The sequence below is a fragment of the Engraulis encrasicolus genome, chromosome 14, assembly GCF_034702125.1.
Source record: "Engraulis encrasicolus isolate BLACKSEA-1 chromosome 14, IST_EnEncr_1.0, whole genome shotgun sequence".
NCBI classification, from domain to species: domain Eukaryota; kingdom Metazoa; phylum Chordata; class Actinopteri; order Clupeiformes; family Engraulidae; genus Engraulis; species Engraulis encrasicolus.
Window position 1 is genome coordinate 48,479,727 of NC_085870.1, and position 13,033 is coordinate 48,492,759.

Below are 13,033 nucleotides of genomic sequence, written 5' to 3' on the forward strand. Positions count from 1 at the left end.
TGTAATGCACTACAAAGGTTTCACAGGTTATGCATTTAATACCATTTTGCATTAGCATTTTGCAGTTGCTCTACTGCAGGGGTGTCAAACTCAAATAGACTGAGGGCCAAAATCAAAATCTGGAATGAACTTGCGGGCCGAACTCAATATTTATACAAAAAAATCGACTAAAATATTGTCCTTTCCCATTATAGGCCTATATGGGATACTCATATTGTGTTGCACGTGGAAGCTGTTTCATTGGCATGGGCCCACTCATATTTCTGTGACACATCATATGTCATGTCGAAGTCTTGTTACGCATTAATGGTGTATTGTGGGCCAACTGCAATACACTTTTGAAATGAGCTTCCGGGACGAATAAAATGACTGTGGGCCAGATTTGCCCCCCCGGGCCCGAGTTTGACACTGCTCACTGTCTAAGTTATGCCCCATTCTTCACGGGGCAGGCATGGGTAAGTGATTAGGGCGTCAGACTTGTAATCAGGCTTGTAGCCAGTTCGACTCCCGACCCGCCAGGTTGGTAGGGGAAGTAATTCACCAGTGCTCTCCTCCATCCTCCTCCATGACTGAGGTACTCTGAGGATGGTACCATCCCGCCACACTGCTCCCTTGGGGCACCATTGAGGGCTGGCCCCTAGACGGTTGAGGCATAAATGCAATTTTGTTGAGTGCACTTGTACGCTGTGGAGTGGTGTGTCACAAGTACGATGGGAGTTGGAGTTTCCAGGGGGCTCATTAAAGGGACATTGTGTGAGATTTGTAGTTGTTTATTTCCAGAATTCATGCTGCCCATTCACTAATGTTACCCTTTACATGAATACTTACCACCAGCATCAAATTCTAAGTATTCATTATGACTGGAAAAATGGCACTTTTCATACATGAGAAGAGGGATCTTCTCCATGGTCAGCCATTTTGAATTTCCAAAAATAACCATTTCTAGCTGCAAAAATGACAGTACTTCAACCATACTAGAAAATATTTGTTTAATACTTAGTAAACTTTCATGTAAAGATCAAATTTGGCAATAGGCAGCCCAATTTCAATAAGCAGCATAGTTGCAGTACCTTTTTTGACCATTTCCTGCACAGTGTCCCTTTAATGATTCAGAATGTATATAGGCCTATGTCAGTGGGCGCAACCATTGTGAGAGTGTTTGGCTGACCTGACGATAATGCTGACATTGACAGAGAATGTGTGTGTGTGTTTCAGCATGATTTCCATCTGAAAGTATGGACAAAGATAGCACTGCATATGCATATCACTGCTAACAGTCTGTGCCCATCATGAGACAACAGCAACAACAACAACATGTATTTGTATAGCCCGATGTCACAACTATACAGTTGATTCAAAGTGCTTTGAAATAGCACTAGACATTCTCATATTCACACACAAGCTCTGGACGCTGCCAAGAAGATGTCGCGTGTGTGCGCGCGCACGCACACACACACACGCACACGGCAATAGTAACCCTAAATTAGATTAGTCTGGAGGCAATCGTAACATAGCCAAATTTTATAACATCCGAAATAGACCTTAGCGCAGGAACACTGTGATATTAAAAGGTGATTTGCATTGCAAGAAAGCAAGCAGCATTTGCAGAGTGCTTCAGACTGACCCTTCTACTTTTGGCTACACAGCGACACCTAATGGCCACAGTAGGTGACCTGGTTAATCTTTGCCCTCCAACCCAGCAGGTGGCGCAGGAGTTTTCCACGAAAAAAAACACGAGCGCAGCATGAGGAAATCTGCAGTGAAACGCCAGCCTGTCAGAGAAGGTTTTGATTTAGCAAAGTAGTCATTTGCTGAGTTTTATGGGCTGGATGTCTTAAAAGTCAACACTACTGCATCTTGCGCTTCACTGCTGTGGCCTCGACACATCTAACAAGTAAGGAAATAGTTACTACACATTTTAACAGCAGGGTGCATAGCACAACTAATTCCAGACTTCCTTGTTTGTTGCTGTAGCTATGCAAGTCAAGATGCTTTCTGACAGTGTCTTCTCAAAAGACATGCATGAAGAGACAGCATATGTGTCCCATTCAATAAAAACGACACGTTTGCAAACATATTCATCAAACATGTGTACGTTAAGAACTGGCTCACAACAGTGCTGTGTTTACAGTTCAAGTTCACCTTGAGTTTGAGTTGGAGGGTGGATCTGAACTTTCGCCCACCTGCCTGATCACGCCACACTGACGCTATCCCGACACAAACATAAAACTAATCTGTTGTTTATCATGTTTATATGCACTCCATTACAGTGATGTATATAGCATGAATAATAACATGGTTCTTTATGAGTTCTATCTATAAGTCTGCGTGTGCTGCTGCTGCCTGAGTTCTGATCACATCACAGCCATGTTGTAAACAAAAGGAATGCAGTAACTCAGGTGTAACACGCATCTCTGACTGTTCAACCAGTTTCTCATAATTAGGTAAAGCTTGCCTTGTCACTCATAGATAATGTAGCCTACATATCATGATTTATGTTTTGACTGAATAGTCGGATGACCTCAGGTGATAGTGTGAGTATTATGAATGATGATTAGACAACCATATGCAGCAGATGGAATTGCTACCTCGTCATAACAGCATTGGAAAACACTTTACTTGACGCCGGCGTCATTCGCATTACTCAACAGTGTCGTAAAGTGTCATATCAGTGTTATGACACAGAGGCAAGCTTGGACATAGGACAAAGTTGTATAGAAGTTGAAACCATGCAATATCATATAGGGATGCACGATGTATCGGCCAGATGTATCGATATCGGTCGATAGTGTTGTAATTACATCTGTAAAATAGTACTTATACTTTGTACAACTCTGGAATAGGATTAATGGGAGGCGACTAGTTTGCCTGAGGCCCACGATGACGGCTGTTCTGTTTGTCTCTTCCACAGGTGACAGACAGGTGACCTCATCAGGTGTCAGGTGTGCGTGGTGATGTCAGAGGGATGTGTTGCATCGTCGGAGGGCCGGCTGGCCGAGGAGTTTGCGGTGCCGGCGCAGGTGGAGGAGGTTAAAGGTCAGTAAACGATTATTATAATCTGCAGCAAAGACTTTGTTTCTCTATCTGTGGTTTCTGGTTAAATTGTTTCTCTGTGAGCTCTTGCACTCTTAAAATCCTTTTTCTTAGTGTTTTTTTAATTCCATGGCAAAGATTACATTTAGACCATTCGGTCGTTTATGTTAAGATTATGTTTCGACCTTTCAGTCAGACTTTTCCTGGGATGTGCACAATTTTCACCCATAACCTCTGTGAACTCTTGCCCGTGAATGATGTGACATCTGTACTAGGAGGAGACATCTCTCCTAAGTTTGCCTCAGACAAGAGTTACCACTTTACTGAACTATGGCCTTTATGTTTATTCTTCTTTGGCGTGTTTCTCATTAAAGATGACTGCAGTGGAAAGGGTAGGCACAGAGGGAGTACAGACGCCAAGTCAGGAGCGAGGTCTCCGGGCCTCTCAATCTCATCCTCTCCTTTTTGCGAAATCCAATTGTAGCCCTGATTTGATTGTCGTGGTGGTCTCGTTGTGTTTTGCCAAATCAATGTATTTTTTCTTCAGAGGTGTCAAAAGTAAAAGTAAAATAGAAACCCAGTTTCCTTCCAACACAGGTAATCGATCTGAGTAACCAGTAGACATGTGTCCACTTGCCTTACGATCAGCTGACTTTGCACTGGTGGGATCAAATTTATGGTGGGTTTTTAGTGTTATTCAGTAACAACACTGACTCTGTACCTCATTAGGTTCAATGTAACAGGTATGTAATATCATGTGCGAGTGTTGTACTTACATCATGAACTTACTTTTACTTTTGGCTGGTTTTCTCGACAGGCCGCATGGCGGCGTTCGCGGCGCGTCACGCGGGGGAGGGGCGGCGCGTGGTCCTCGTCACCTCGGGGGGCACCAAGGTTCCGCTGGAGTCGCGCACCGTGCGTTTCCTTGACAACTTCAGCAGCGGTCGTCGGGGCGCCTCCTCGGCGGAGTACTTCCTGGGGGCGGGCTACGCCGTCATCTTCCTCCACCGCCACCGCTCGCTCTACCCCTACACGCGGCGCTACGCTGGGGTCAACCTGCTGGACGCGCTCACAGTCAGCACCGAAGGAGAGACTCAGGGGTAGGTGTTTCATGTGTTCGCTCGCTCTACCCCTACATGCGCCTCTACGCCAGGGTCAACTTCCTCGACGCACTCACTGAACACCGAAGGAGAGACCCAAGGGTAGGGGTATTTTCATGTATGCCGAGACCCAGGGGTAAGGGTATTTTCATGTATGCCGAGACCCAGGGGTAAGGGTATTTTCATGTATGTGCTCGCCAGGGCTTGACACTAACTTTTCCACTTGCCTGCCATGTTGCTAGTGGTTTTCCTGTGTAACTAGCCATTCAGCTTATTCTACTAGCCACAAATTTGAAATTACTTTTTTTTCTTTATCATGACGCTGTTCATCTAACCTCAGAAGATGAGGTGTTAAAGCAATCAGATTAATGCATAGCTTTCTATATGGAAATAAATCAAACAAATAAAAACTGAGGAACTGAGCTTTTTCTTGAACGTAAATAGAAACAATTGATACACAAGACGTAAAATGCAGAATAAATGCTATTCTGATGTGTCATACCGTTGAATAAGGTACCTGCCACATTGGCTAGTGGCACTGTAATTTTTACTGGCCACAGCCAAGTTTTACCAGCATTTGGCTGGTTGGCAGGTGCCAGTGTCAAGCCCTGGTGCTCGCTCTATCCCTACACGCGGCGCTACGCCGGGGTCAACCTGCTGAACGCATTCAGACTCACCATCGAAGGAGGAGGGAAGCAGGACCAGACACAGGGGTAGGGCTGCACAATGAACCCATTTAAGCCTGATGTTGCATATATGCAACATTACATTACATTATTACATTGCATTACAAAACTGATGCTTTTATCCAAAGCGATTTAGTTATTTAGAGGGTATTGGTTTCAGTCCCTGCAGTAGTATGGGGGTTAGGGGCCTTGCTCAAGGACACCTCAGCCATGTGTGCGGTAGGGAGTAGAGGGGAGGGATTCAAACTTGCAAAGTCAAAGTCAATGTCCTTAACCGTTAGGCCACAGCTGAGCTGAATGAAGACATTCTAATGCAAGATGAAGGTCCTAGCTTTTAAATGCAACTTATTCTATGTGTTTATGTGCTTCGGAGAAGGCTGAGATATATAGGGTTTTATAAGCCGAGGGCACTTTTTCCCAAAAAGGGCTCAGGCATTCAGCAGACATTTTTTGCAGGTGCCTTAGGTTTAATTGGGTTAATCGAAATGAATAAAAAAAACGTGATTATGGCCGCAACGATTAAAAAAATGTGGCCGTGGTTATTTAATCCTGCTAGCACAGGGGTTAATATAGTGGCCTACCTTCGGGCGTCCTTGAAGCTAGAACATGTTGACAGGCAATTTGCTTTTGGCCAAAAATCTGTAGTAGGTCCGCCTAAGCTTCAATCAAGTTTTTTGTTTTGTTCATCCCGTAACGTTTCTGCACAAAATTCAATTATTTTATTGTTTAATAATCGGTTTATAAAATTTTTACCCAAATAATCGACTCAATGACCCAAATTTGTCTTTTTTTCAGCCCTGCCGAGACCCAGGGGGGGTCGTCCACTCGAGTCCTGGTGGACCAGAGGGCGTTGCCGGACATTGCGTCCGTGCTGCAGCGCTACCAGGCCGTCAAGGAGGGGGGTTTACTCTTACCAGTGGAGTTCAGCACCCTGTCGGACTACCTGCACCTGCTCAAGGCTGCAGCACAGGCCCTCAATGCCATAGGTGGGCTACAGTGGAGTATTACTGCTTTAGGCCCAGTATAGACCCATATACCCTCAGCACCCTGCCAGACTACCTCCACCTGCTCAAGGCGGCAGCACATGCTCTCAATGCCATAGAGATACAGTATACACACCACAGGCTCTCAATGTAGTGTATACACCACTGCAGCACAGGCACCCAGTGGCATAGGTGAGATATAGTGTATTCTACATCTGCCTGCTGAAGGCTGTACCACAGGCTCTTAACTCATTGAGTGCCAGCTATTTTCAAATTCAGACCGGGGGGTTGCCAGGCTTATTTCAACGTTTGAGTGATTTTTCAAGAGCCTTAAAAAATCGAGTTCTTTGTCTATGTGAACAATAAACATACCAGATCAATGTGTTAGGCCCCACCCCCCATAAAAAAAACGCAATTGACTTGATATCAAGTCTTTGGCACTGTGCCATACATTCTGAAAAGACTCGTTTTCAAGTCCATGGCACTCAAAGAGCTACAGGCATGGGTTATAGTATACACACCACAGGCTCTCAACAACATAGGTGAGATATAGTCTACACACAATAGACTTTCAATGGCTCCTCTCCTTTGCAGGTTCTAAAGCCATGTTTTACCTCTCCTTTCTTTCATAGGTTCTTAAACTATATTCTTTCTCTCCTCTCATCTCCTCTTCTCTATTTCTCTCCTTTCCTCTCCTCTCCTCATCAGGTTCTAGACCCATGTTCTATGTTCTACCTCTCCTCTCCTCTGCAGAGTCTAAAGCTATGTACTACCTCTTTCCTCTCCTCTCCTCTCCCCCTCTCTCCTCTCCTCTGGAGGTTCTAAAGCCATGTTCTACCTCTCCTCTTGTCTTCTCTCTCCTCTGCAGGTTCTAAACCCACGTTCTACCTTTCTCCTCTCTTCTCCTCACCAGGTTTCAAAGCCATTTTCTATCTCTCCTCTCTTCTCTCTTCTGTTCTCTCCTCTCCTCTCTCTCCATCAGGTTCTAAAGCCACATTCTTTCTATCTTCTCTCCTTTCTTCATCAGGTTCTAATGCTATGCTCTACCTCTTTTCTCTCCCCTCTAGGTTCCAAAGCCATGTTCTACCTGGCTGCAGCGGTGTCTGATTTCTACATTCCAGCTTCTGAGATGCCGGAACACAAGATCCAGTCGTCCAACGGGCCACTACAGGTAGAACCAACACCTGAAGACGGCTAGAAAAGTGTGTGAGAGAGAGAGAGAGAGAGAGAGAGAGAGAGAGAGAGAGAGAGAGAGAGAGAGAGAGAGAGAGAGAGAGAGAGAGAGAGAAGAGAGAGAGAGAGAGAGAGAGAGAGAGAGAGAGAGAGAGAGAGAGAGAGAGAGAGAGAGACTCAGTCTACAGCAGTGATTCTCACAGGACCGCCAGTGGCCCAGGTGGTCCGCGAGGGGATTTCTACTTTTCCAAGATAAGCTAGGAGTAGACTACATTTGTAACATTATCACAAAGCTAAATATAGCTGTAGTCATATTTTCCCCACCATAAGACATGCTTGTAAATGTACAGTATGTAAAAAGTAAATGATCTGCATTGAAATTAGCAGTCAAATTAGCACCCGTCAACTGTCAATTCAGTTGACAGGTGGTTCCTGAACATTTGGGGTGGTGGAGGGGTTAAAGTGGTGCTGCTCGCTCTGAAAAAGTGAGAGACACTGGTCTACAGTCATAACACCTCAGCTCATGTAGACAGCCTGTAAACACCTTTGGTCAGCATTTTTTTGATATGGTTGTGTGTGTGTGCGTGTTTGAGTGTGTGTGTATTCAGATCTCTATGAAGACGGTTCCTTAAATGCTCTCTCCACTTGTGTGTGTGTGTGTGTGTGTGTGTGTCTGTGTGTGTGTGTGTGTGTGTGTGTGTGTGTGTGTGTGTGTGTGTGTTCAGATCTCGATGAAGATGGTTCCTAAGATGTTGTCCCCCCTGGTGTGTGAGTGGTCTCCGCTGGCGTTCGTCATCTCCTTCAAACTGGAGACTGATGGAGAGATCTTATTGGCTCGCGCTCGGAAGGCGCTCGACACCTACCGCCACCAGGCCGTGGTGGCCAACGTTCTGGACTCGCGCCGCGGCTACGTCGTCATAGTAACCAAGACGGACACGCAGGAGCTGCGAGTGACGGACGAGGAGGACAGGGCAGGGGCGGAGATTGAACAGCGGATAGTAGACGCGCTCACCAGCGCACACACACACTTCATCACGCAGCAGCAGGCCTGATACACACACACATACACATACACACACACACACACACACACACACACACACACACACACACACACACACACACACACACACACACACACACACACACACACACACACACACACATATACTTTATGCAGCAAGACTGATACACACACACACACACTTCATACAGCAGGACTGACACACACACACACACACACACTTCATGAGGAGCAAGAGGGAGAAGAGAAGTAATGAATTGTACACGCACTCAGTAGTGCATCGTACACACACACACACACACACACCATGCAACATACCTGATATATACAATACATATACACACTTACTCATCGCATCAATGCACATACAGTATTTCATGCAGCACACTTGAGACACACACACACACACACACACACACACACACACACACACACACACACACACACACACACACACACACACACACACACACACACACACACACACACACACACACACTTCATGCAGCAGGCATATCTGATGCCAATGCAGGGGATGCGCAGCTGCCCTTCAAAGGCAAAGTTCAGTACAGTACACCTTTTCTCAAAATTGAGTTTGGACTGGAAATGAGTTTCATAACACCTCCTTTATCTTGTGACAAGGCCCTATTGTCCAAATGTGTCCTATTTCTAGAGACATTGCTATGTCAAGCTTCCAGCAACTACAACATTCAACCCAATACCATGACTTTGAAGGTTTTTTTTTATCCGTTTCAATGTTGGCGTTGTTCAGTGGTGTAGTCTACTTTTTATGGTGGGTATACTGTATATTTGAGCATTTTTTGAAGTGGGTATACTGTATATATTTGTGCCATTGAAAACAATGGATCAATCAATTTTAAGTGGGTATACTGAAATCCCTGACATTTAGAAGTGGGTATACTCCATATACCTGCGTTCTACGTAGACTACACCACTGGCGTTGTTACTGCACATTGCCTGTGTAGCGCACAGCAGTGCTACCAAAGGGCCTGACACTACACTACTACCGCCAGCTGCCGATGGGCACAGCAGTGCTACTGGACTTTGGAGGGAGAGGTGCATCGGAAGTGGCACGACAACGACAACAGACCTCTGTGTACTGTTGGCATGGCAACTGGACTCTGTAGCGGAACCCGGAACCAACTCATGGCCACCTTGTATGGAGGAGCTGTCGGCAGAAGAGACCAAGCGGTTTGGGGTGACGAGATGCGATTTGAGCACCACAAGCAACAGTTAATAGTTCAGCCTCAGCGAATGTTATTATAATGAGACATGATGTGGTTCGGCAACAGCCAACACAGCCAATTGGAATGCCAGATTGCGCAACGGCTATTCTGTGTCACTTTTATCGCTCCTGTTGCTCTGGCTATGAAAACAGTTCAGTGACTGTAGTTTTGTCGCTTCAGGTGTGCTTGCATGGTAACAAGCGGCATACCAGCCTATGAACCCATACTCACTAAGTACATAATTCAAGGATAAAAGTAGAAAAAGACACTGATTATTACTGATCGTTTTTTCTTTCTTGAAGAGGACAATCCTTTTTGTTAAGCGTGTATTCAGGTTTGCTGTGTACACACACACATGATCGCACACCAAGATATTTATAGTCTGCTGTCTACTACCATACTAACCAGAGCTGGCCAGAGTAAAAGTAGAAGTAAATATATGGTCTAGGTTCAAAACTAAAACATGATATTACATAGTGCACCTAATGAGGTGGCTAGATGTTTTGGTTACTTAAAAAAAAAACTTAAAACCTAAAATGAAAACTCCAAAATGTTATCCAACCAGCACAGGATCAGGTTCATCGCTCTATACCCCAGCAACTGTAGACCCGTTACCTTGTGTTGGAGGGAAACAGGTTCTGTTTTTTACGTCTACTTTTACTTTGGCCACATCTGATGCTAACTCATGTGTACTAGCATTCTCGCCTGCTGTTTCCTGTATCCACTCTGCTGCCAACACACAGCTGCTGGGGCCTCCTGCAAGTACGGCTTCAGCGCTGAGGCTATAATGTGTATAAGTGCAAGTGCAAATATATTATATTTTACATACTTTTTCCTCTGCTGGTGTGGCATAAGGGTGCATTATTTAAGCATGGTGACATAACATCTCAGGTGTGTCACAGCTGATGTGCATGAAGGTGATTTGTGAAGGTTGTACCTTCTGCATCTTTGTAAATCTGTCAATAAACGTCTCAGCTGGAGTAGAAACATCTGATTCAATAAACATCTCAACTGGAGTACACGTGATGTTGGTTTCATTATATTAATAAAAATCACCTGCTGGTGTGGCAATGTACAAACCCCAACTCCATAGAAGTTGGGACACAAGGTAAATTGTGAATAATAACAAAATACTGCCATTTTCAAAACGTCTGATTCTTACATTAGACGGAGAACGGCACAAAGAAAACATATCATCCATCAAAACTGACCAAAATTATTGTTTTGGGGGATATTTGTGAATATGTAAAAACAACACGTCTCAAGAGTTGGGACGGGGACAATATAAGGCAGCAAATGCCAAGGAAGACTAAAAACAAACCAAAACGCTTAACAGTTAAATACATTAACCGATGAGATGATTTTATATATTTTTTAAAACTATTATTCCTATCTTGGACATGATTTCACCAGCTTAAATGGAGGGTGTATTCCTTGTCATATTTTTCAATGTTTTCCTGTCTGTAGTGCTTACAGTGTGACAGCTCTTGACCAAAAGCCCGCCATTTTATCACCTGCTGTTCCTTATGATGGAGTTAAACTATTAAAACATAGTAGAGAATGCAATTTGTCCTTACTATGTGGCAGTAATTGAAGATCTCCCTTCAAAATACAATGCATGAGTGGCTTTTCATGCTGTTTAAAACCCATTTATATCATTCAGCACTGTATTTAGCTCTACAGATGAGTGAGAACAACTTAACCAATACACTACTGCACCCACATGCTATCATGGAGGCGGACTTTTGAAGTTAGCACTAACACAAGTTGGATGGTCAATTTTCACTGCAAGACTATATTTTTTTCAAAAATAATTGACTTCTGCTGACTTCTGTAAGCAAAGGACAGTTTGCCATGTCTTCTCTGTCTATTTCAAGTGAGCTCACGTGCATAGGAGAATGTTAAACCCCTCTATCATACGGGTAATATAGAACACTACTTGTCTGGTGTAAAACACATGAGTGTTCCATAGTAGTAACAAAGAACAGCCTGCAGCTCAGTGTTCCAAACTAGTAATCGAGAACACTAGTAGTCTGGTGTAGTACACATGAGGGCTTTATTAAAATCATTCAATTACACTCAATAAAGTCAATACAGATACAATAGACTCTACTGCATTCAGCCGTCTTCAACAGAAAAACCTCTCTCTTGCTCATACACTTTCTCTCTCTCACACACACAGCCATGCATGCACACCTCTCACTATACAAACGGTCATTATCAACCATGAGATACAGAAAGTATGTGCGCACACACACACACACACACACACACACACACACACACACACACACACACACGTGTCCCGGCGTCTACTTGAGTTTGACGCTCTTCTTGACGCCGGCTCTGATACCCGACATCTCCCCACTGTAGCGGGTCATCTCCTTCTGGACTTGCTGAACCTGTTAGAACACACATACACAGTCAGAGAGAGACAATAATTCCATACAAATGACACCGGTCACACTGTGGCTATTGGCTGTGTGTGACAGAGAGACATAGGCCTACCTGTCTCATCCTGTGTGTGTGTGTGTGTGTGTGTGTGTGTGTGTGTGTGTGTGTGTGTGTGTGTGTGTGTGTGTGTGTGTGTAATATCTGTCCCATCCTCCATGACTGTGTGTGTGTGTGTGTGTGTGTGTATGTGTATGTGTGTGTGTGTGTGTCGTACCTGTCCCTTCCTGCGTATCTGTGCACGTCTGAACTTCTCTCTGTGTTTGACTCGAGGGTTGCGATCGATCTTCTTCCTCTTCGGGGTCAGGCCCTTGTTCTTCGCCATCTGAGGAACACACACACACACACACACACACACACACACACACACACAGACACACACACACACACACACACACACACACACACACACACACACACACACACACACACACACACACACACACACACACACACACACACACACACACACACAGGGGTCATCTTATGATCATAGACTCAGTAGTATAAAAGTTTGTGATCTGACAACTGAACAATACAACAGATTCAGAAGGAAAAAAGGGATGATTCAATTCAATACTTCTACGTAGAGCAGTGGAAGATTCAACATTATTATGTATGGAGACGGTGTGTGCACAACAAGAGCAACCTACGCCACGTGTAGTCAAGAGCAACGGTATGGAGACAAGAGCAACCTACGCCACGGAAGCGACGGAAGAGCAACCTACGCCACCGGAGCGACGGAAGTCATTTCTCTAAGGAGGGTCGCGAATAAAGTGACCAAGGCGAATTCGCCGAGCGACCAGAGCAAATTTCAGCGTTGAAAAGTCAGCTAACATTATGGTAATGAGATTTGACGAGGTTCGGGGAAAATCAATTGGAATGCTCATATCTTTGAATGTCCCAGGCTGACTAGCCAGAGACAATATGTGATCAACGAAATCAAACATGTCAATGTCACATCCAGAGCGAATAAAGTGAATTCATTGCAAAACTTCTTCAGCAACCTTGGCTACTCGGTAGCTTTGCTCGTTTCTGTACACATCTAGAGAGAGAGAGAGAGCGAGCGAGCGTGTGTGTGTGTGTGTACCTGGTATGTAATTCCTCTCTTGGCGTCCTCTGGCATCCCTTCATCTTCACCTTCACCCTCCTCTTCCTCCTCCGCTCTGAAGAGGGAAACGTCTCTTTTACTTACAACACCCACAATTAATGCCTGGGCGGATAGTATCTCTTAGATAGGATGACTGCTTATTATATTAAATTATACGCTGATGTTATTGCAGCAAAGGGGAGTAGATTTGTTGGGAATCGAACCCAGGCCTTCTGGGGTACCATA

General features: G+C 44.7%; 2 protein-coding genes across 2 annotated transcripts in view; one reads left to right on the forward strand and one right to left on the reverse strand.

The window, feature by feature from the left end:
• The first annotated feature begins 1,753 nt into the window (after nucleotides 1-1,753).
• Nucleotides 1,754-10,262, forward strand: ppcs (phosphopantothenoylcysteine synthetase). Its single transcript, XM_063216591.1, has 6 exons — nucleotides 1,754-1,894; nucleotides 2,912-3,036; nucleotides 3,851-4,133; nucleotides 5,615-5,805; nucleotides 6,870-6,973; nucleotides 7,701-10,262. Exons 2-6 carry the CDS (start codon nucleotides 2,955-2,957, stop codon nucleotides 8,025-8,027), a joined length of 987 nt encoding a protein of 328 aa, XP_063072661.1. The 5' UTR covers nucleotides 1,754-1,894; nucleotides 2,912-2,954; the 3' UTR covers nucleotides 8,028-10,262.
• Nucleotides 10,263-11,278: 1,016 nt separating this feature from the next.
• utp3 (UTP3 small subunit processome component) overlaps nucleotides 11,279-13,033 on the reverse strand; it is a 10,344-nt gene continuing 8,589 nt past the window's right edge. The window contains exons 14-16 of the mRNA XM_063216592.1: nucleotides 12,788-12,863; nucleotides 11,915-12,022; nucleotides 11,279-11,648 (exon numbers count right to left, since the gene is read on the reverse strand). Coding sequence (XP_063072662.1) covers nucleotides 11,559-11,648; nucleotides 11,915-12,022; nucleotides 12,788-12,863 — 274 coding nt within the window. The 3' untranslated portion in view covers nucleotides 11,279-11,558. The remainder of the gene's footprint in view (nucleotides 11,649-11,914; nucleotides 12,023-12,787; nucleotides 12,864-13,033) is intronic.